The sequence below is a fragment of the Calypte anna genome, chromosome 14, assembly GCF_003957555.1.
Source record: "Calypte anna isolate BGI_N300 chromosome 14, bCalAnn1_v1.p, whole genome shotgun sequence".
In the NCBI taxonomy this organism is placed as follows: Eukaryota; Metazoa; Chordata; class Aves; order Apodiformes; family Trochilidae; genus Calypte; species Calypte anna.
The window spans coordinates 4,448,327-4,468,723 of record NC_044260.1 but is presented as its reverse complement, the minus strand read 5'-3'; the positions used below and the strand labels follow the sequence as shown (position 1 = coordinate 4,468,723).

The 20,397-nt window shown below is 39.1% G+C and overlaps 1 protein-coding gene across 1 annotated transcript in view; it reads right to left on the bottom strand.

The window, feature by feature from the left end:
• CARD11 (caspase recruitment domain family member 11) overlaps window positions 1–5,266 on the bottom strand; it is a 43,601-nt gene extending 38,335 nt beyond the window's left edge. Inside the window, exon 1 of the mRNA XM_008498542.2 lies at window positions 5,003–5,266. Coding sequence (XP_008496764.2) covers window positions 5,003–5,015 — 13 coding nt within the window. The 5' untranslated portion in view covers window positions 5,016–5,266. The remainder of the gene's footprint in view (window positions 1–5,002) is intronic.
• Between the last annotated feature and the right edge of the window lie 15,131 nt (window positions 5,267–20,397).

Sequence of the window (20,397 nt, the reverse complement as noted above, 5' to 3'; positions counted from 1 at the left end):
CCCAGTTTACTTAAGATTCAGAATTCAGAGGAAAACATTTGAAATGTTTCTTTATTGGTGTTTCAGATCCTGGAGGAACCTATTTTTGTGTTCAAATATGTTAGATGTGTCTAACAGCTCATTACTATACTCATACTGATTTCAGGAATGGGCACAGCTAGGTTAGGAATGTTTATACACATGTTGTGCTATAAAAAATGAAGTGGAAACAATTCATTAACTGCTAATGATAACCATACATGTACTGCTAGCATATAGCTTTTTCTGAATTCAAATGGAAAAAAATTCTTATCCCATTTTAAGCAGAAACCCTATGTTAAATTTACTCTTCAGTGCCTCTAGTACAACCTGAGGAAAATTTGCCAGCAAACAACCAGTGCTCAAGAGGCCAGAGGGAATCCTTTCATTGGTTACAACAAAGCTGCATCCCTTTGCTGAACCACAAAAAACCCAGAGCTGACTATCAGACTTGGGCAAATAACAAGCATCTTCATAAGGCCAAACTGGCCTCAGGGACCAGAACAAAGATACCTGTTAGTGCTACATGATGTTACTTTACACAAATTCACTGAGGCAACAATTACTACAAATAATATCACATGCACAGCTGTACATACACTTATCCTTCAGATAAAAGCAAAATGTTACAGCATTTCATTTGACATTTCTGATAGATTTCCAGTGAGATTTGACAAATTTCTCATTCCTCTGGAGCTGCTAAACAGATTCACTGAAGTAGGCAGCATTAGAAAGTAATGCCCCATCTAGCACTGGAGATAAAATAGGTTTTGTGGGACTAACATAAGAATATTCTTTTCACTACATGTTCAGCGGTGATAGCAGACAATGCACAACACATTGCCAGCTTTTAGTAATGCACTTTTATGAGCTGTGAAAAAACAACCACAAACCTGTGTGTTTGCCTTTTGTATAAAAAAGTACAAAGGCCTTCCCTCTGGCAAAATGCTAAATGCAGCCCCTGTAGATCACTAAGCATGTAAATTCATGGTACTCACAAACTATCACTATTCTTAGAGCCCAGATATTTGACAGAAGACTATGAAGGAAGAATGGTCATCTAATTCAAAGCTCAGAAATAACCTTTAAATTTAACTCAAGTCAGTGCTAACACTTCCTGCCAAGGAGTAATCCACTGCCCATGACAGGGTATGGGGTGGATCTCCTGTTCTGTCAAATTACAGCTTAAACAGCCTGGGACTGTATTCTCCTCTTGCCTGAGAGAAGCAAAAGTGAGAGAGTAATATAGGGAGAGAATACTGACTAAAGAAGGGAGAAAGAAGCTTTTATCACTCATTGGATGTGTGCCACAGAGACCAATTATATACATTTGACAGCAACCATTATAATTCCAGAGTCCTTGAACAAATCACAAGCAGAAAGGTTACCTTCCTGAAAATGTTCATTGCCATTAAATAACTAACCCAGACTAGAGGGTGAAGGCAGTGCTTCAGGGAAAGTCTAGGGGAAGGGAGGAGATGGGGAATCTTGTTACATGTACACCTGAGAAAACCCCATTCATTTGCTCTGAAAAAAGGAATTGCAGATCCACTGTAGATTCTGTATTCTCAGCAAACCAGGCAGAGTTCAGAGAACACAAATCCTACAGAGACAAAATAGCCAAGACAGAAGTTATTTCTCACTCTTACCAGTGGTAAAACTTGACTAAACTTGGTGAGTTTATGGTTTGTACCCTTCAGTTTGAAAGTCACAAGACCTGATCCTGTATTCCTTGCTCTTTTAAGTTTAGATCACTATGGAGACCATTTGCAAAGGAAACTGCCGTGGGTCAAATTCCACCATCAGTTACAGAACCTTAATGACCACATCTAAGTGAAACATTGGTATTTCATGAAACATGCATTTCAGTATCAAAGAGAGAGTTTAGACATTGACTAAAAAGTGTGTGGCTTGTTCTCACTCAGTAAAAAGGCAGAATACTGGGAGAAATAAGGATCTCTATAAAGTCCATCCTCTGTGAGCAATCATTCCATACATGCAATTAAAAATTGTGCTAAACAACAATAGATAAAACAAGGTCACTAGGTGTATCCCATTAACATTTCTTCAGCCCATCCCAGTTATTTGAGATGCATCCTTCTAGAGTAGGTTCAAATTGCCTTTTTTTTAACAGTCAGATGGTTCCCTTTTCACTCTCACTGAAAGTTTGTTTTTCTCTTAATTCAGTGTTAAATCTAATTGGAAGTGACTATTTGCATAAGAAGAGGGAATCAAACATGTGGTTCTGAATTTCTGTTCTGGGGTTTGCCTTCTCAGTACAGCAATTTGCTGGGTAGCATTGAAAGTTTCAAGGCTTTTTCCAGCTGAAATTTCTCCTCTCCTAGACAGATGGCTCAAGAAACTAGACACACACACCAAAAAAAATTTCTGGCTCCAGGTCCCCTTGCAACTGTCACAATCCAGCTTTGACAATCATCACTTTTAACTTAATATACAGCAAACCAGAATGATGAAAAATAAAGAAAAGAGAGGGAGAGGAAGGAAGAGAGAGAGAAGAGATGTCTCAGCCAATTTATTTCTGGGAGATATGAAGGCCTCACAAAAAGGACTAGTAATGAGGGCACAGAACACTGGGAAAAAAAAACACCAAAACGCAAAACAAAGCACAAAATCATCATACAAATTTTGTGGAACAACTAAAAGGAACACAAGTACTTTTCACATCACAAGATGAGCTGTAACAGAGTAAGAAAGAGTCCTATTAAAGCTGTATGTATGAAATGAACATCTTTTTCTTTATTCTAGACTTAGGGACTTTCTGAAGATCCAAAAGACAAAGATGTTTTAATGTACCTACTTCTGTATTCAGAAGAGAATGCTTGCAGCTCAAAGGCCACAGTTTGCTAGCTCTGAATAAGAAAGGATGTATTATAATTGCAAACATAAAATTTAAGCTCCTTTCACACATAAGGAGATGGACAATTTGAGAGAGCAGAATGGATCGCTAAGAGAATTCTCCCACATAATAATTCTCTTATTAATTCAGCTGAGTTTAACAAGTGACCCTTATTCAGTCCTCAAAAGCCCACATCAGAACGTCCCTAGAAATAAATCTCCAGTCTCAATAGTCCTGATTTAGAAGGTGAGGCTAAAAGACTTCATCAAAGAAATTGACTTATTTGTCATGCCTGGTTCAAAGTTTACAAACTCAAAACAAGGAATAATAACAGATATTGTTCTTGGATGCATTTTTTAGCTGTGCCTGATCTTTGTGACTCACCAATATAACTGCTATAAAAGAAATCATCTGTTTCCAGACCCTAGGAGCAAAACTACTCTCATTACAGTATTAGAGCTGAGAATCTGTACCTAAGAGATGTGAAGTCCCACAGGAATCAACAGGACAAAACCTGGGCCACTGTCAGACCAGAAGTTCTGCTGTGGGGCAGGAAGATTAAAACTTATATTAAGTTTAGTAAAAAGGCCTATGATCAACTAGAAGTATTTGTACAGTTTCCCAAACAGCTTTTGGATTGTGCTCTCTCCTTTTTTCATTTACCTGCAGTCTCATCAGTAAGCTCTTATTCTGCTGCAGCCTGCATGTTTTGCAAAGAGAAGCTGAGGGACTGCAGTACTTCCTCCAGGTCCTCTCCAGGTACTCAGCAGGAATGATGAGACACCACTCAGATCATCTGCATCAGTGGCTCCTCCCAGTATGAATGCAACATCAAGATAAAAACACAGAGAGAAACCTAATGGAGAGTTGTAGTTAAGGATGGTAAGGAATTAGGAAGGAGTGGGATGGAAGAAAGAGAAGGGATAGAACACACACAGTGGGAGCAAGGTGGATTTGTGACTGAGGAGGAAGATCTGGTGTGTTACAGGTGTTGCAAAATTCTGTCTGAGACAGAAAGAAACAGAGAGAGGATGACACTGGGTGGTGGTTTTGTTTGGTGGGGTTTTTTTTGTTTGTTTGCTGTTGTTGCTGTTTGGTGGGTTTGGTGGGTTTTTTGCTGGTTTTGGGGGGTGTTTGTTTTTTTTGTTTGGGTTTTTTTTTTTTTTTGTCTAAGTAGGAGTCTGAGAATTGAAAGGAAGCTGTACAAGTATATAAGTCTTATATTTTGGGATGCATCCCCAAACCTATAAATACTCAAAACCTGCATATGTACATGAATGAGACAGGAAAGCACTAAGTGTGTGCCAGGACAATCCAGTGGAGAGGAAAAACCATTGTGTGTGCAAAGCTAACTGCAGGGCAGCAATGTACATTGGGTACAAGAGAAAACGGATGGAGCAGGAAGTGGGTGTGCATGTGAGAAGCTAGAGGACAAATGGGAAAGGGGAACACAAGATAGAAAAGGAACTGAAAGAGAGGAAGGAGAGAAAGACTAAGAATGTGGGGGAGGATGTACAGTCTGTGCAGGCAAGAAAGAGAAGGTGGAGAAAAAGGAAAGGAACGATCACGGAACACTTGTTGCACAGAGAATGTGCTTGAGGAAAAAGAGGCATAAAAAATGATGATGAAAAAAAAAATTAAGAGATATATTAGGGTTGGCAAAACAAAGAAAGTGAGAAGACCAACTTAAATAACAAAAAAAAAAAAAAATGAAGACGAAAGATTTAATTAGTTAACAGAAAGCATAAATCCCCAGCAAAGGGATGTAAAGAAAAGGCTGGGGCACAACACACTACGAGTAGAACCACAGATTCCCTGGAGATCAGTGCTGATGATCAGTCCTTTCATTTCCTCCCTCTAGACTTCCACACCTTGTGTTAAGGACATGTTTGCACCTCCAGCTGCAGCCTGTTCACCACACTGAACACTCAGGTACAGGAACTGGGGTGTGCAAAGTACAATGAGACTTGTTGAGGGCAAGGAAGGAACAAACACAACCATTTTCAGAGAAACACACTCTTGAAAATGAACACAAAAAAAGGTGAAAGTGGAACTTGTAGTGATCAGAGTCAAGTGCTGTCCTAGGCAGCAATGAGGTGAAGCTGATTTGACAGCTGCTCTCCTTACCTTGGGTGCTCATGAGTGACCGGGCTGCCTTTCTGCAGCTGCTGCACGCTGGAACTCTCTATGTCGCCTCCATGCAATTGTCAGGGTCTCTCCATGAGCCTTGGAGAGGTTACTGTGGGCTCCAGCTGTTAAAAGAGAAAGGAAACACAAAACACCCGCTGCCCCCTCAAGTGCTAAAAGTTTAGGGAGAATCAGGAATGAAGGAAGCAAGTGCAAGTGGTGAGCAAAGGGCATCAAGTAAGAAAAAGTGTGTCAGAGGCTGGGAGGGGCGGAGAAGGAAAATGCAAAGATCTGACAGGAAACCAGACTATAAATCTTCTTAGGGTTTCAGAAAAACCCACATTTCTGCTCCCTGTTTGCAAATGATTCTGCATGCAGGTGATGGCAGAGCCCAGAAGTACCACAGTAAGTAAATAGAGAGGCACTATTGCCCCTTCCCCAGGAAGAAGAGGGGGCAGAGCCAGCAGCAATGACTGCCTCAGACATGGGAAGCAGGCATCCTGCACTGCCTCAGTTCTGGGACACTTTTAGTGCCTGTTTCCCTGAGACAAAAGGGGCCATGCTGGATGCCAAGCCTTCTGACTGCCCCTCCAACCACAAACCAGCAGCCCTGGCTTCTCAGTGCACACCCTGGCTAGAAAGCAAGCAGGGAAGAAAAGGGAAAGAAAAGACTGAACAAAACAATTTCAAGAGCAGCACTTCCAGGAAGAAGGAGTTCTGGTTTTCCCAAGGTTCAAAGTCTTTTCAAAAAAACATCTATTTTAATAATAGTTGCTTTAACTCTTTCCTTCATGCAAGCATTAGGTTATTTTGCAGTTGAAATTTCAAACAATGTATTTTCCAAAGGGAATCTCTACTGATGTAAAGAAGTTGCAGTATCTTGTATTGCTTTAATATTGGACTCCAGGCTTAAGGCCACATATGCAAACCCAGCCTCTGGGGGTCTCACTGAGGACATTTGTCTGCCAGTCTACTTGTAAGGGTCTTCCTCCCCAGGCAAGCCAGGGAGAGCAAAGCCAGTCAATCCTCTGCCTTACTGTTCTCCCAGGATAAGGAGTCACCAGCACTACTAGAAATGTCCTTCAGTGCTGCTGCCCTCTTGCTCAGGGATTCCAAGTCCCAGCTATGTGGATAATTTTGTGCTGTTTTTTGTTCTGCTGCTGTCTATCCCAGTTCCAGGGGAAAAAGAAGGCGTGGATCCTGCTTTGCTCCCAGTTGCTCCCTAGGCTTTACCCTTCCCACTTCAGGAACACACCCAAGTGAAGCCTCCCTGGAGTCATTGATAGGTCCTGGATACCTGGGAATCATTGGAAAGATGCCCTGAGAGAAGAATCTCATTTGAGTAACAGTGATGTGTCTATGCAATATATACAATGGCTGGAAGAAAACATCTGTGTTTATCTGTGTATGGATATGTTTTTATCTCATGAAACTAACAGGAAAAAAAAAAAAGGAACATTAGAAATAATAAACATAGGTGACCAATGATAGTTTAGGAATGTGGGGAGGAAAAGGCATGTTGACAGCAGTGGAGTGAGAGAATGAAAATGGAAAAAAATAATTTTTAGAGAATAAAGGAGAACACAACAGATGGAAAGTAAGTATAAAAGTATAATGGAAAAAATATCAAAGGATATGGCAGTGTCAAAGGATACAGAATGGAGGAAGTGAGATGATAAAGTGAAAAGAAGAAACATAAGTGTCAGTACAACAACATTCAAAAACATCAAATTTAAACCTGAACCCTGTGAAAATAAGCAGGGAGCAGAATGTATTCTAGGCAGCCAAACATGTGGGAAAAGCTCTGCCTGAAGTTTCTCTTATCATTACAATCATTCCTGTAATTTCATGCTTGCCTCTGTACCTGGAATGCTGAGAGACCAAGTTTAGACATAAGAACAATACTGGAAGGGATTCCAGTTCTCTAAATCAAGAGCTCAGGAAAGCAGGAATTTCTTTGTCCACAGAGCAAGAGCAGGACATGCTGTGCCTCTACTTATATTTCCAGTAGGGACTGGACTGGTTTATACCTCTTATATTCTTGTGCACCTCTACCAAAGTTCCCCTTTGAACAACCTTCCAGGCTGCACGTGACAAGGTGCAGGAAAGGTTCCATCCTTGAGCAGCCAAAAATATGTGCAGGTGACAGCTGCATGGATGAGATTCTGCAGTTTCTGACTGGGGAAAAGCCAGCATTACTTTGGAGAAACACTGTGAAAGAAAGCTGTAAGAATTGTGCCCTACAATTATGCCATCAAAACTAAGATGCCATTTCTGAGCCAAGCTTTCTGCTGCGTTCACAGAGGAAGGTGATTTGTGCATGCAACGTTGGAACCACTTTAAGTACAACCAGAAGAATAACTCTGCTGGCAGGAGGCTTTGTGGCTTCACTTCGATTTAAAAACCACAGATCCTCCACACACACTTTCTAACCTGAAAGGCAAAATGTCAACACTGACCAAGTCTCATTAAAGGTTTCTCCTTCTATCCTGAATTTCTTCAGCAGTAGGATAAGAGACACTAGATTATAAAACTGTCCTTTGCAGCTAAGCAAGGTGTTAGATATAATTTGTTCCTATTTCTGCTTTTGTTTGCTTAATGTAACTACAAAGAGCTTTTAAAAAATACAGATGTTTTTTAAAAAAGCCTACATTTCCCTGAGCCTAAAGTGATGCCCTAGAGAGTAAGAAATTATTCAGTGGAGTCTGAGCAGATTTAAGGAATCTGTCACTGAAACTCAAAGGACCAAAAATTCTTCTAATCATCAGGACTTCTGTGGCAAACCAAGATTAACTGATTGGGATCTAGTCATCAATCATAAATCCACATGTAACGGAGTATCAGCTTTATTTTCTAAGAATTTACAATCTTAATCCCAGTTTTTGCTTTTAAAAAATTCTCTCAAGCTATAAAAATGTTATGGTTGAGGTTGCAGTTCCTTGAGGCTGGCAGAGTAAAGTGATGTGTTTCACACAATGTCAGAGCAGAAAATAATTAAGTTCTGTTAAGCAACCAGAAAATTCAAGAAAATCCAGATGCTCCACCTAAAGTACAGGTATAAGGCAAAAATCTGGGGTTTCCTGAATCAAATTCAGGGTCTAAGACCTTGACTGTTAAACTTACCTATCTCTCAGGGAGCAGCAACAGTGGAGACATGTACAAAGCTGGAAACTATAAAGACATCTGGAATGAGCACTGGAAACAAGGTATTGAGAAATCAAAAAGTCATCTCTCTTAAACAGTCTTCTTTCATTAAAGCAGGGTACAGGAAGGGAACTCCCTTTCCCTGAAAGTCACCTGGCAGAACACACCTATATGGTGAAATATCTTCCAAAGATACTTCAGAAGAGGAGAGCATGTTTAATTCCTTCCAATTGCTTTAATTCCTCATGATCTGAGCCCTGGTGGTAAAAGCTGAGTAACAAGTGCATCTTAAACCCTTTGATGGTGCTGTACACCTTCCCTTCGTCCAATCTTTTACTTTGATATCCTTGCATAGAAAGCCATCCAGACTCCAAGGTCATTCAGTTATTCTGTTAGGGGAATCACACAGCAGAGACTTGCAACCTTAGAAATTCCTCCATGTCATTTCTGGCCCCCTAAGTATTTTGCTCATGGTGACATTCATACCATAACATTGTATTTGGAGTCTATGGGGAAAACTTCTTTTTCTGTCAGTCCCACAGGAATTATGTAAAATGTGTTTCTCCAGTGGAAAGCTCTCCCAGTACCCCATGACTTCTTACAGAATGTCTTTTTACTGAGCTCATTCATCCCCACTCGGGAGACCAAGCCATAACTCAGAGATGAGAATGGTTGCAGACTGAAGAGCTGGAAACAACATCAGCATTTGGAGGCTGAGAAACACTGAACTGCCCAGCTCCTAATCTGCCGTTCTTTTTCTTCTATTCCTTACTTCTCCCAAGAGAAGCATTCCAGCCCATGAGGAGAATGCCCCTTGACTCCTCATGAGTCTAACAGTCCTGAAAATCCCTGGATACCAGAAAGGCATTTCACAAACTAGTGATTTGAGAGTTAACATATTGCATTTCTCCTGCATGCCCGAGCACAGTAGCATCGTATATATTGTTAACACAACCCCCCCCAACTCTTGAGTGAAAGAAACAGAAGTATTAAATATTTTCCACATTTTCCATATTTTATAGTGTCAACCTTGCTCAACTATCCTTAGAGACTATCATTCTTACTTATATATGCCCACAATTTATCATTTTTCTCTGGAGATCTGACTTACTGAACAGAACTATTTCCCTGTTCAATTCAGCAGCCTGTGGATAAGCAGCTGTTAGTGTTCATCTGCCTTTTCTAGGCATTAACATAAAAAATGCCCCTTGATCTTAAAAAGCGACACACAGCAGGGTTGCTTTAACACCTCTGGGGGTAATGGTTTAAATCCAGCAAGGAAATGTTCTCATCTATAGGTTTATGATACACATTTAAACAGTGTTTCAATTGCCTGGACTATGAAATAAGATGACAGGCAAACATATATCAGAGGGAAACAGATAGTATAAAATTCTCTCTTTTGTTTGACAGTGGTGGGGCTTATGTATTTTTGCACAAAATGTTCAGTTTCTGTCGAGTTTGACAATATTGTGGGACTTATCTGCCTGTGTCAGCTGCTTGCTTTTTCACCTTCCTTTGTATGGAAAAGCTAGGTTCAAATCCATTCCACTGTTCCAGGAGCTGAGATCCCAACCTACATCACAGTGGATAGTGTCTTGCCAAAACTCTGCCCTCCATGGAAGCAAAGAACCCAGATTTGTTCTGCCTCATCTTGGGGCCCAAGGGAAGGAAGCTCCAGACTCTGTGCAGCTCTTTCCAGAAAAGTCAGAGTTCATTTAGTAATTACTCCAATCATTCTTTTCATTACATATGTGTTTTTTCATCAAGACCACAGCTCAGGTCCTCATGGTCTCAATTACATGTTCATAGGGCTTCAAATCCAAGGATCTTCAAACTTCCCAGACAAATAAATCAGTTTCACAGTAATTAGTGAGTTAGGCATTCAGATTCATAATTGACAGATGAGATGAAGTAAGAGGGAAATAAGAAAGGAATGCTTATTGCCCCTGAAAAGTGATAACAACACTTTTTTTTCACATAAAAATTTTTAGACTATTTTAAAAACTGATAAAAGTTAAAAAATCAAGACAAACTCATTTGTTAAAATAAGGGGGGACAGAAGGGAATTTAATCACTATTATCATAAAAACTTGGAGTTCAATTTCATTTATGCAATAGCAGCATTTTCAGGCTGTGAAGGATTTAACATGTCTAGGATCTAAAGGATAACCTATCAAACCTGAAATTCTGTAGATTTAGGGAGAGGCAAGTTACTTCTTGATTGTTTTGAATTGGGAAGTTTCTTGTCTTCTTTATAGGTCAACATCTATACTAATTAGGAATGTATGCATATTCTAATAGAGACAAATTGAAAACAACTGCAGAGTTTTAATGGCATGTATTCTTTAACATTTTCTCCCTTTTCATTCTGTAGAACTTCTTTGAAAGGTCAGAAGGAGGAAAACTTCTGCTAAGTACTGTGCTCAGAGAGACAATGTGTCTCACAGAAAAAAATATTAGGGTTAATTAGTCAGATAAATGATGCAATATCTAAACCAGCAGTTATATATTAATCCACATAGTTGGGTGGTAAGGGGACATTTTCCATAGCTTAAATATCCAGTGAATGTAGGACAGACCTGGAACTTAAGGACCTTTTAACTTCCATTACAGGTCTTATGAAGACATCCTCTGTGATTCAGATATCTAAGAGTGCTTCATTTTCCTCATCTATAAAGAGAACCATGACATCTTTGAACCTGCAAGTGTTACATAAATGAGATGTCTCATAACCAGAAGATGAAACCCCACATCAGCATCTCATAAGTAAATGTTATAAACTCAGAAAATGATTATATTGAGTCAAATCAACCATCCCTCACTGCCAGAGAACAGAAACTGTTTCTTCCCAAAGCTGGAAGTTGAACTCATCCTAAAGGGAACACACCTCTGACAGAGAGACCACTGCAGGAATAAGAGTTGGTTCATTACAGAGAAGAAATGGATAAGGTTTTGAAACAGGAATTTGCAAAAGGAACTTGATCTAAGTCAGTAATTTGATGGAAAAATTATCCAAGACCAGAGGTCAGGCTGAGCTATTACCATGTTGTTATGCCTTATTTCTCCTTATTGTTTCTTTTAAATAGAAAAATATTTGAGCCAACATCACATGCACAGATGTTCTGCCAAACCACCAGTGGTAATTATTGAAAGCAGAGGTTTCAGAAGCAGGTTATAAACATCTGATCTGTTCCAGGCAAGAGACACTGGAGCAGGAGCAGAGAAGCACTGGAAAAGAGGGCAGAAGCAGCAAGTAGTGGAGAATTCTTGAGTGTTTTTTAAGTCTGCTAGGATGAACTGGCCTGCACAGCTTACAGCACAGTCCTGAGCTTATAAAAATCTTCATGTTATACTTGATCAGTAGATGTGATTTCTCTCTAACTTGTGATTTACAAATTATTTTTTCATCTTTGGCTGTATTTGTTCTTCTAAGCTCTCATGTTCATTTTGCTTTTAACTGTGTAGCTCCCAAGGGAAGGACAGTAAGCATTCTGCTAGAAGAGCTCTTAAAATACATATAAATAGTGCTCATGTATCACTGAAGATTTTACATATGTAAGACTAAACATAGCCATAAAATTATATGACTGCTATTTATTGATCCATAAATGAATACCTGGGTTTGAATTTTTAATACTTGTCTTTGAAACAATGGTATGGATTTCTGGAAGCTGTGCTTTCTCACTGCAAGGCAACTCTGTTTTAGAATATTAAATACTTTTACACTATATATAGGAGTTTCATTTCACTTCATTCCAAAACTCATATACCCACACACATTACAGACCATAAACCCTGTAATAAACAGTAATTCACTTGTCATTCATGGAGTAACTTCTCATTCACTTGATGCAATAGAAGGCAGATAACACATATCAAAATAAGTAATGGAAATGAAATAAATTTAAGCATATATAGATTGAGTCTGGGTCTAAATTGCCACAGCTGTAATAATTTCTTAAATTTAGTGCATTAATAGCTAATGATCTCTACTAAAACTGAATTCTGATTTTATGAGCAACTGCACCAGCTGCCTGGTTCAATGTGTAAATTACTTGATTCTTCTGTAAAACACACAAGACAAGCTTTCTGACCCCCTCTCATGCACAGAAGTGTATCTGTTGTGCTTTGTATGTAGGGGGGAGGGAATGTAGAGGTGGACACAGTCATTTCATGTAGGAGAAGAATCTAAAAAAATTTTTGTCTGAAATTTTACATCACCGGACCATCCAAAAAGATTTGGAAAAAACAAAGAAACAATATTGTTATTTTCTGAAAATACATTGAGTTATGAATTTACCCTATTTTACCTCACCAAAATATGAAAAACTACTTAGAAACTTTTAGGCTTAAAGCTTCCAGTGAGTAAAACCTGTACATTTTAAGAAACCACAGTGACTTTCTGTGAGACAAAGAAGCAATAATCTTCAGAGTGTTGACATAAGGAGGGATTCACCATTTAATATTAGGATTTAGAGAATTATATATTCCCCCTGCAACTACTTCATCAAATTCTTATCCTTACATGATGAAACAAGCTATATTTATCATGGGTCTGTTGAGCTCTTTCTCCACTGCAATATAATTGAGGAATTTATCTGTTACTCCCACTAATCCTGAAGATTTATCCACAATGAAACAGTTCTTTCTCAAGATATAGCACCACAGAGTCTTTTACTAATTCCATACCTGTTGTTAGAGAATTGCCTTCCTTTCTTCTGAGTAGAAGCCATGCATGTCTTATACTGCAGCTCGTTGTAGCTCTCTGCTCATGAAAAATGAATGTGTGCACAAGATTATCTTTGCTTTCACTGTATTTAACAGCTCTCTAATAGGTAATACAAGGGGGTTTAGCATCATCCACTTAACAAACATGGTGGAAAACTGCCTTCAAGAAAGGTCAGTAATCCATTTCTAGCTGTGCTGGCTGCCCAGGGAAAAAGCCAAGAGCTGAAAAATAGTTTGGCTTGGGTCTTGAGAGACATACTGATAATAGGTTGTCATGAAGGCTGAGAGCTGAGGTACTCAGAAAACTATCAGTCTTACACTAACACATTAGGGAATTGGTTTCCTAGGAAGTGTTCTCTGAATCTCTGTCCTATTCTGTTCTTACAGAGCCTGACTTTGGTGATGGCAAGGTGTCAGATGCATATAAACTGTCAGAAGGAGGGGTTGAAAGAGAGAATCTGATTTTTTTTCTGGCTGTTAGGTTGAGAAATTGTCTTTTCATATAAAAAATATTTTAGTAATAATATGTTCTTTAATTAAATACATGTTATTTGCAATATGGGACTGAGTTCAAAAGCAAGTAAATAAAATGGAAAAAAATCTGTGTGCTTGAGGCATTTAACCTCTCTGTTTTCATGCTTGTGATTGGAGGTTGGAGTCCAGCAGAGCTTAAGTACCTCAGGTCCAACTTCAGGAAGCACAAAGCTACAGAAAAACATGAACATCCTCATCTTGTTCTTTGACCATGTCCAAAGTAGTGGGAAGGGTAAAACAGGGAGGAAACAAAAAAGCTTGCATTTCTAACAGGCTGGAAATGTTTTTACTAATGCTATCTTTAGTTCCACCTGCCAGAGATGTGAGTAAGACAGATGGCAGAACTGTAAAACCAACTACTCCACAAACCCTGTGCAGGCATCAGGAGATGCCCTTTCTTTAGACTTCTGAGATCAACAGTGGTTTGGCTTTGTCCAGGAAGATTTTTCTGGTCATCTCTTAATGTGTGATTGGTCTTCTTGAACTTTTGCAACTTGGACTTATTATTCCTTGGATGATGTCTATACATTTCTAAAAATGGAGAAGAATCAGTAATGGTACAAGTATCAATATGCAGTTGACAGGGGAGATTTTGTACTTATTTCCTGAAACAGACCAGGGGTTAGGTTAAATTTCTAGTGTCCTTATAAGATACAGCACAACTTGATCCTAATCAAGGTCCAAACTTTTTTCCATATGGGAAATTATTGTGGATGCCTCAGGTATAAGAAACAAAACAAGTCTGGTAGTAAGCAAGTAATGAAGGAAGTCAGAAGAAGGATTAAGATGATGATACAACACTTTCAGCAGAAGCTTTCACTTTGCTGAGTCTGGTCTAAACTGACAGCCCTGGCTGGAAGCTAAAACTCAAGTGTTCAGAGGAGTGGAGAAGGAGAGCTCACTTTTATTTTTTGCTGAGTTGAAAAGCGTCACTTTTCATTTTGCTTTTATAGTTGCTGGAGACCATTACTGCTCACCCCATATTGGCTTTCTCTGCCCTGGAGAAAGTAAATGACATCTGAGAATGCAGTAACTGTGTGGTTTATTGGCCCATTATGTGGTACCCCCACAGAACTGCTACAGGCTTATCTGTAACGTTTTAGCTTTACATCAGTTGAATGTAAAGCTAAATTAGGGTACCAGAGAGAGCTATGCTTGTTTATATAAATCTCAACATTTTTACAATAGGGAAAAAAGACCCCAATAGCTGCTATGGCAAGCCTAGAGGAAAGTGTGATCATCACGGGAGACCTTGTAGAACACTGTCCTTGAAGAGAGGGGAGATGATAGGGAGAGGTATCAGGATATTAAGTGGAATGTACACATGCCAGAGGTGCTGGGAAAATCTGATTCCTGGAATGAGTCACTTACAACTTTCTTAGCTGAATTCAGAATATCTGCATATGACGTAAGAGGGTAGAGGTAACGTGGTAAGGAAGGCTTCTTTCTGGCATGACTCTGAGAGAAGAGGAAGGGGCACTACGAAAGCCAACTGCTTCTTTTTGGTTGCAGAATTTAGATTAACTCACTGAGAAACTTTCAGTGGAGGAGACACCTTGGGGTGTGAGAGCACCCCTCTGATTTTTCAGTGAATACTCATCACTCCTGTGGAAAGGAAAAGGAGGAAGAGGAGGCAGCACCCAGGCAAGCTACAGGAATGATTAGAAACAAAGGGAAATTAATTCTGCCATAGTGCAAAGGACAGCAAAAGAAAATAAGAATAAGCATTGTCTGTAGGTTCAGTGACTAGGCTGCAAAGTCAGAGATTGTAGGATTGATGCACAAACACAACTTGGTGCTCTGCACCTACCTGGGACAGAGGTAGCTGGCAATGGACTTGAAAATAATGCACTGCTGTAGTTACAAAAGAAGGTTAAAACAAGATTAGTGTTCTGGATCCCAATTCTGCAAAGTCTCATGTAGGTTCTTTCCATACTATGAACAGTCCTAGTGAAGTATTAGCACATAAAAATAAGGCCTTTAATAAGTCTCTGCAGGATCAGGATGAAGGTTTATACTTTAAATCCAATGTTAACCCAGGAAGGTGACTTCATGAGAAAGATATTTAAATAAAATAGCCTGCAAAGCATATTTCATAAATTCTAAGATCCTAGAACCTTTACAAGCTGCACTATTCATTGACCCTTCTTGCCTTCCTCAAAATCATCAGACCTTAACACGATTACTGCAGCAAAGGGCTGCAAGTACTACTGAGAAGTAAAACTTGTACATACGTATTAATTCCAGATTAAATTTTACTGCTTTTGAATAGCATCTCCATATTTGTATGGATAGATCTGATATCATAAAGTGGTAAAAAGAAGACACTTATTTATCTGGATTATTTCCAGTGTTAAATATAGGAACAGTGGGAAACAGCAAGGTAAAAGCAGGAGAAAAAGAACATATAAATAGCTCTGCAAATCCAGCATTTCATCCAAACCAGGGTAAGACACTAACCACTTCATTATCTCTGCAATAACAGATGCAAAGGAAAGGAATGTTTTTTTTCACATGGAAGGTAAAAATAAGCCACCTTCCATGGTGTGCTTGTATGACTTTTCACTGCCTTAGGCAAGTTGTATAAACCTCCCACACACCAGGTATTTTCCTTTACCTCTGCATGGTTGCAGAGCAGGTCATCTCACACATTAGCTTTTTGTTCAGATAGCTAATGACTTCAAACATACAGAAAATACTAAAAATAAAACCCCAAAATTTAAATGGAATGGATTTAGAGTTTACAAACTCAGGAGCTAGCAGATTCAGAATCAAAAGTGAACTTTTGGCTCTGGATGAAATGAAAGGTGGATTAGAATACACCTCAGATCATTTGTTTTGTATTTACTATAGATTAAACTACTATATTTGCCTCTTTTTGAGATTCTCCCTCCCCTCAAAAAGCAAATAACCAAACCAACACCTGTCCTGAATTTTTTTCTGGTTCCTGAAACAAAGAGACAATTCCACCCCTTTGTTCCCATGCCAAATCATAGAAAAGACATTTGGGGCTATTTATGTAACTTTGCCACCTCTTATTTGTTTCCCAAAGCCAATTTAAGAGAGCAGGCATGATCTGAAAACATGAAACCAGAGAATGCACACATTTTGCAGTTTCAAACTTCTTATTCCCATATATGCCCACTCACTCGGGGTGTTTGCTGTCTCTGTTTAGTCATCCCAAAAACCAGCAGTGCAACACTGAGCTGCTTTGCTTTTCCTTGGCTCTGCCATCTGCACGTGTGACACTGATTTATCCAGCCACTGAGGGAGCTTCATCCTTGGGGCTAGGAGGGCTGGCAGCAGCTCTCCTTTCCTCAGAACATTTCCATAACCCCCAGCACAAGGGGATTTGCACCTATTGTGCCAATTCCATCTGCCAGGGTGAACAGTAAGGAAATGTCCATGTTGCAGCCTGAGTGCAGTTGGTACCAAACTACAAGCAAACTAAAGCAAATAGTGTGTCCCTGTCCCCCTCTGCAGTGGTCACTCCCTGCTGTACCAAAAGGGTGAGACAGCAGAACTCTGGGCTGCTATTTCACAGACTTCATTACTTTTACAAAATATGTTGCAGCACATTTACCAATGCACTGTGAAGTACTATAAATAATTAAAACTAAACCATTCGTGTCAGAAATAAATGAACAAAGCCCATTTTGCAATGCAGCATCCCTGATTTATTTTTATTGCATTCATTCAGAGCATTTGTCAATTCAACAAAACCCAGCAGTCCACACAGAATGGGACTTCAAAATGCTCAGGGATGCCAGTGAGGTTGGGTTTTTTTTTTTAGGTTCATAAAGGAACAGATTACTTTCAGTCAATGGAAGTTATATGGAATTCACAAAATTAACAAGCAACTGCTTCTGGATTTCACATGCTGTATTTTCCAGGGGCATGCTTCTCTGAACACCTATTTTTGAGAACCTTATCTGCATTTTACATTTGCACAGGGGTACAAAATATGCAGAATCACACTCCAGTTAGAAACAACTTTAAATACAATTATAGCTAATATCTCCACCTTGAGAGACTGACAATATCTTGGCTGCTCTCTGACTTCCAGGGTGCCTGTTTGTAAACACCATAAATAATAGTGATTCTTCTCAAAGTTCAGGGTTTATGTGAGTTTCTTTTTGGGGTCTAGGTTATGGTAGTTGGTATGAGAAATTCTTCCCTTATTGCTGTTGCTATTGTCAGTATCACCAATATATTTCATAAGAAAGCTGTGATCAAATACAGGAGAGGAGAAATAAGGGCCTCAGAACTCCTGCTGTCACTATAAAGCCATGCTGTCAAAACCCCTACTTTTTTTGCTTAATCTCATTTTAAAAAATACTTCATGTAAAGGCAGATAGAAACCTGTAGTCAAGTTCCTATATTGAACACTTCTACTCCTTAAAATGTGTTTTTAATAATAAGCTTTAATTAAGTCATACTATTCCAATATTAATTATCCTGCAAATTTTTGCAATTGCTGCAGACTTATCTTCAGTAAAATTTCACAGGTTTATTGACTGTATGTCAATATTTTAATCACAGTTTCATAAATGGAAGATTTTAAATCTTTTCTAAAGCTTCTGTGAGTTTCTCTGGGCTAATTTTTCTTGCCCTTTAAAGATGAAATATATTCTTAGAAGTTAAAATGGATGTGGAACAGGCAAAAAAGAAAAGGCTTTTCTTTTACTGTTTTATTCTGTACTATTTCACCCTGTTCTGCTCCATTCCTGTGCTTTTCACAACACTGAAAGTGAAGAGGTTTGTTGATCTAAATCACTGCACTTTTTTTGTGGTTTTCTTATTAATGAAAGTGAAGCGTGCCCTTACCTGCACTCCAAGTGCACCACAGAAATCAGTGGATTTTATCTTGCTACCCAATCACAGCAAAAGCATCTACAAAACCAAAAAATATGCAAAATTAGGTACCATACCTTTTTTAATCTGAAAACAACTTTCTATCACACGTGATGTTTCTTGGCACAAAGAGCTCCTTGACACCTGGGCAAATTCACAATTACAAGTGCACTGCTCCCCAGAGTGGATATTTGTACATGTAGCCCTCCAATCAGCAAAGTGTACTCAATCTTGCACAAAAAGGACTTGAAGAAGAATTTATTCCTTGCTGACATGAGTATAATGCCCCACAGTCAGTGGGGCTTTCCTGCTCTGCAATGGGGTGCTTTATGCAAAGAGCTCCAAAGCAATGAGCGTTTGCCAAGTTAAGATGTAAGATGACTGGAGGAAGCAGCTCATCTGCTCTAATTCATAATGAGAGAGAAACTTCTGCATAGCCTCCATTGTGAAACTCTTCATGGAAGAGCAGCTGAGCTCACTTGAATCCCTCAGTGGGAAATGCCCGAGCTCACAGCTCCACAGGCAGGACTTGATACAGCTCTCTCTAACACCAGAAATAAATTTCCCTGGAGTTCAGTAGGATAGCAACGTGCATTTACTGAACATGGAGTCTGGCTTCTCCCAGAAGGTACCACAATCAAGGTATGAACTTAGGTACATCGTTATTATTCTGCTTCAATCATCTTTATGCATGAACTGGATTTTTTTTTTTTTCCTAAGCCATTTTTTAATACAATAGGCAGTACAGAAACTGGGGAGCTAATACAATCACTGCTGCTGCCTGCTGAATGTTTATCTGGGTGAAAATGTAAAAATGTCAGAATGCATGAAGTATATCAGAAGTGCCACTAGGCCTGTTTGGTATGCAAAAGAGCACCAGAGAAGTTATTTTATTAAAAAAATATTTACTCCAAATTATATTTCTTCTACTACACTTTCAGTACTCAACAGCTAGGTTTTTAAAATAAAATTCTGATTTTTAGATATTTCTAAATAATGAAAACTAAAGAATTAATGACTCCAATCCAAACTGAGAGGTAAAGATGCACAACAGCCTTAACCTGAGCAAGATACCAAAGTTTTTAAACAAATTTGAGCAGTCACCTTCCAGTTCTTACCAGAGGAACAGCTCCGAGACCTATTTTAAGCTGACTACTGCTGCAGAGACTGAAATCTTCTCACAGGACCCATGTTTCAAAGAATGCTGCTCAGTTTTAACCCTGAATGCCCCTTATAATTGGTATCACTTATATTCTACTTTACACATAATTGTCATCAGAGAGAAGCAGATACAGAAGGATCTGCTGTGGTCACTTGACTCCTCTCAATATTTTAAACATGTGAACTTTGTCAGGGATTGCAGTTCAATTTTGGTCTTGGGAAAACATAGTTATGTTACTGGAATAAATAATGCAACAACACTTGAACCAGTAACAAGTAAAAAGCAGAATAGGTGACTCTCCATCCTCAGCCAGAGATTCAGCTTCACCAGCAAACAGGCAGAGCATCAGGACACGTATTATACCAGGGCTCAGCTGAAGCACAGCTCCAATCCCATTTGCTAAGGCTGAAAGGGAGAGATCCATGGATAAGAGCAACTGGAGGTGAAGAATTGGCTACCTGGAAGTGGGGGATTGGCTACTTAGCACCCTGACTGCCCAGTTCCACTGAGACTTTGCTCTCTTAGATGCCTCAGCCACTAAAGCACCAAGCAGCAGTGGATGAAGACAATCACCATCACATCGATGTCACAAGACATCACCAGCTCCTCATTATTGAAGAAACCCTCTTTATTGAAATCACCCTCTTTTTCTATTAAAACATTAACAAAAATCTCCATTAAGTAATCTGCATTTCACAAATGATAGTGACCTAGGCCTTATGTTGCTAGAAGCAGCTCTTGCTTTAGGGCAATGGGCTCTTAACAGCCATCAGTTTACAGCAAATGACCATTTATCTGTTTTTTCTATTTTATTGTATTGTATTTCTGTAATGGTGCTTGAAATTAACATTTTACTCTGTTTTTTTCACTCTTTTTTTGATCATTAATATAGTAAATTACACCAGCAAAATGAGCACAACAGTTTCATCTGTGTCCTAAAAACCTATTAAGTGTCTAACTAGAAACTGTG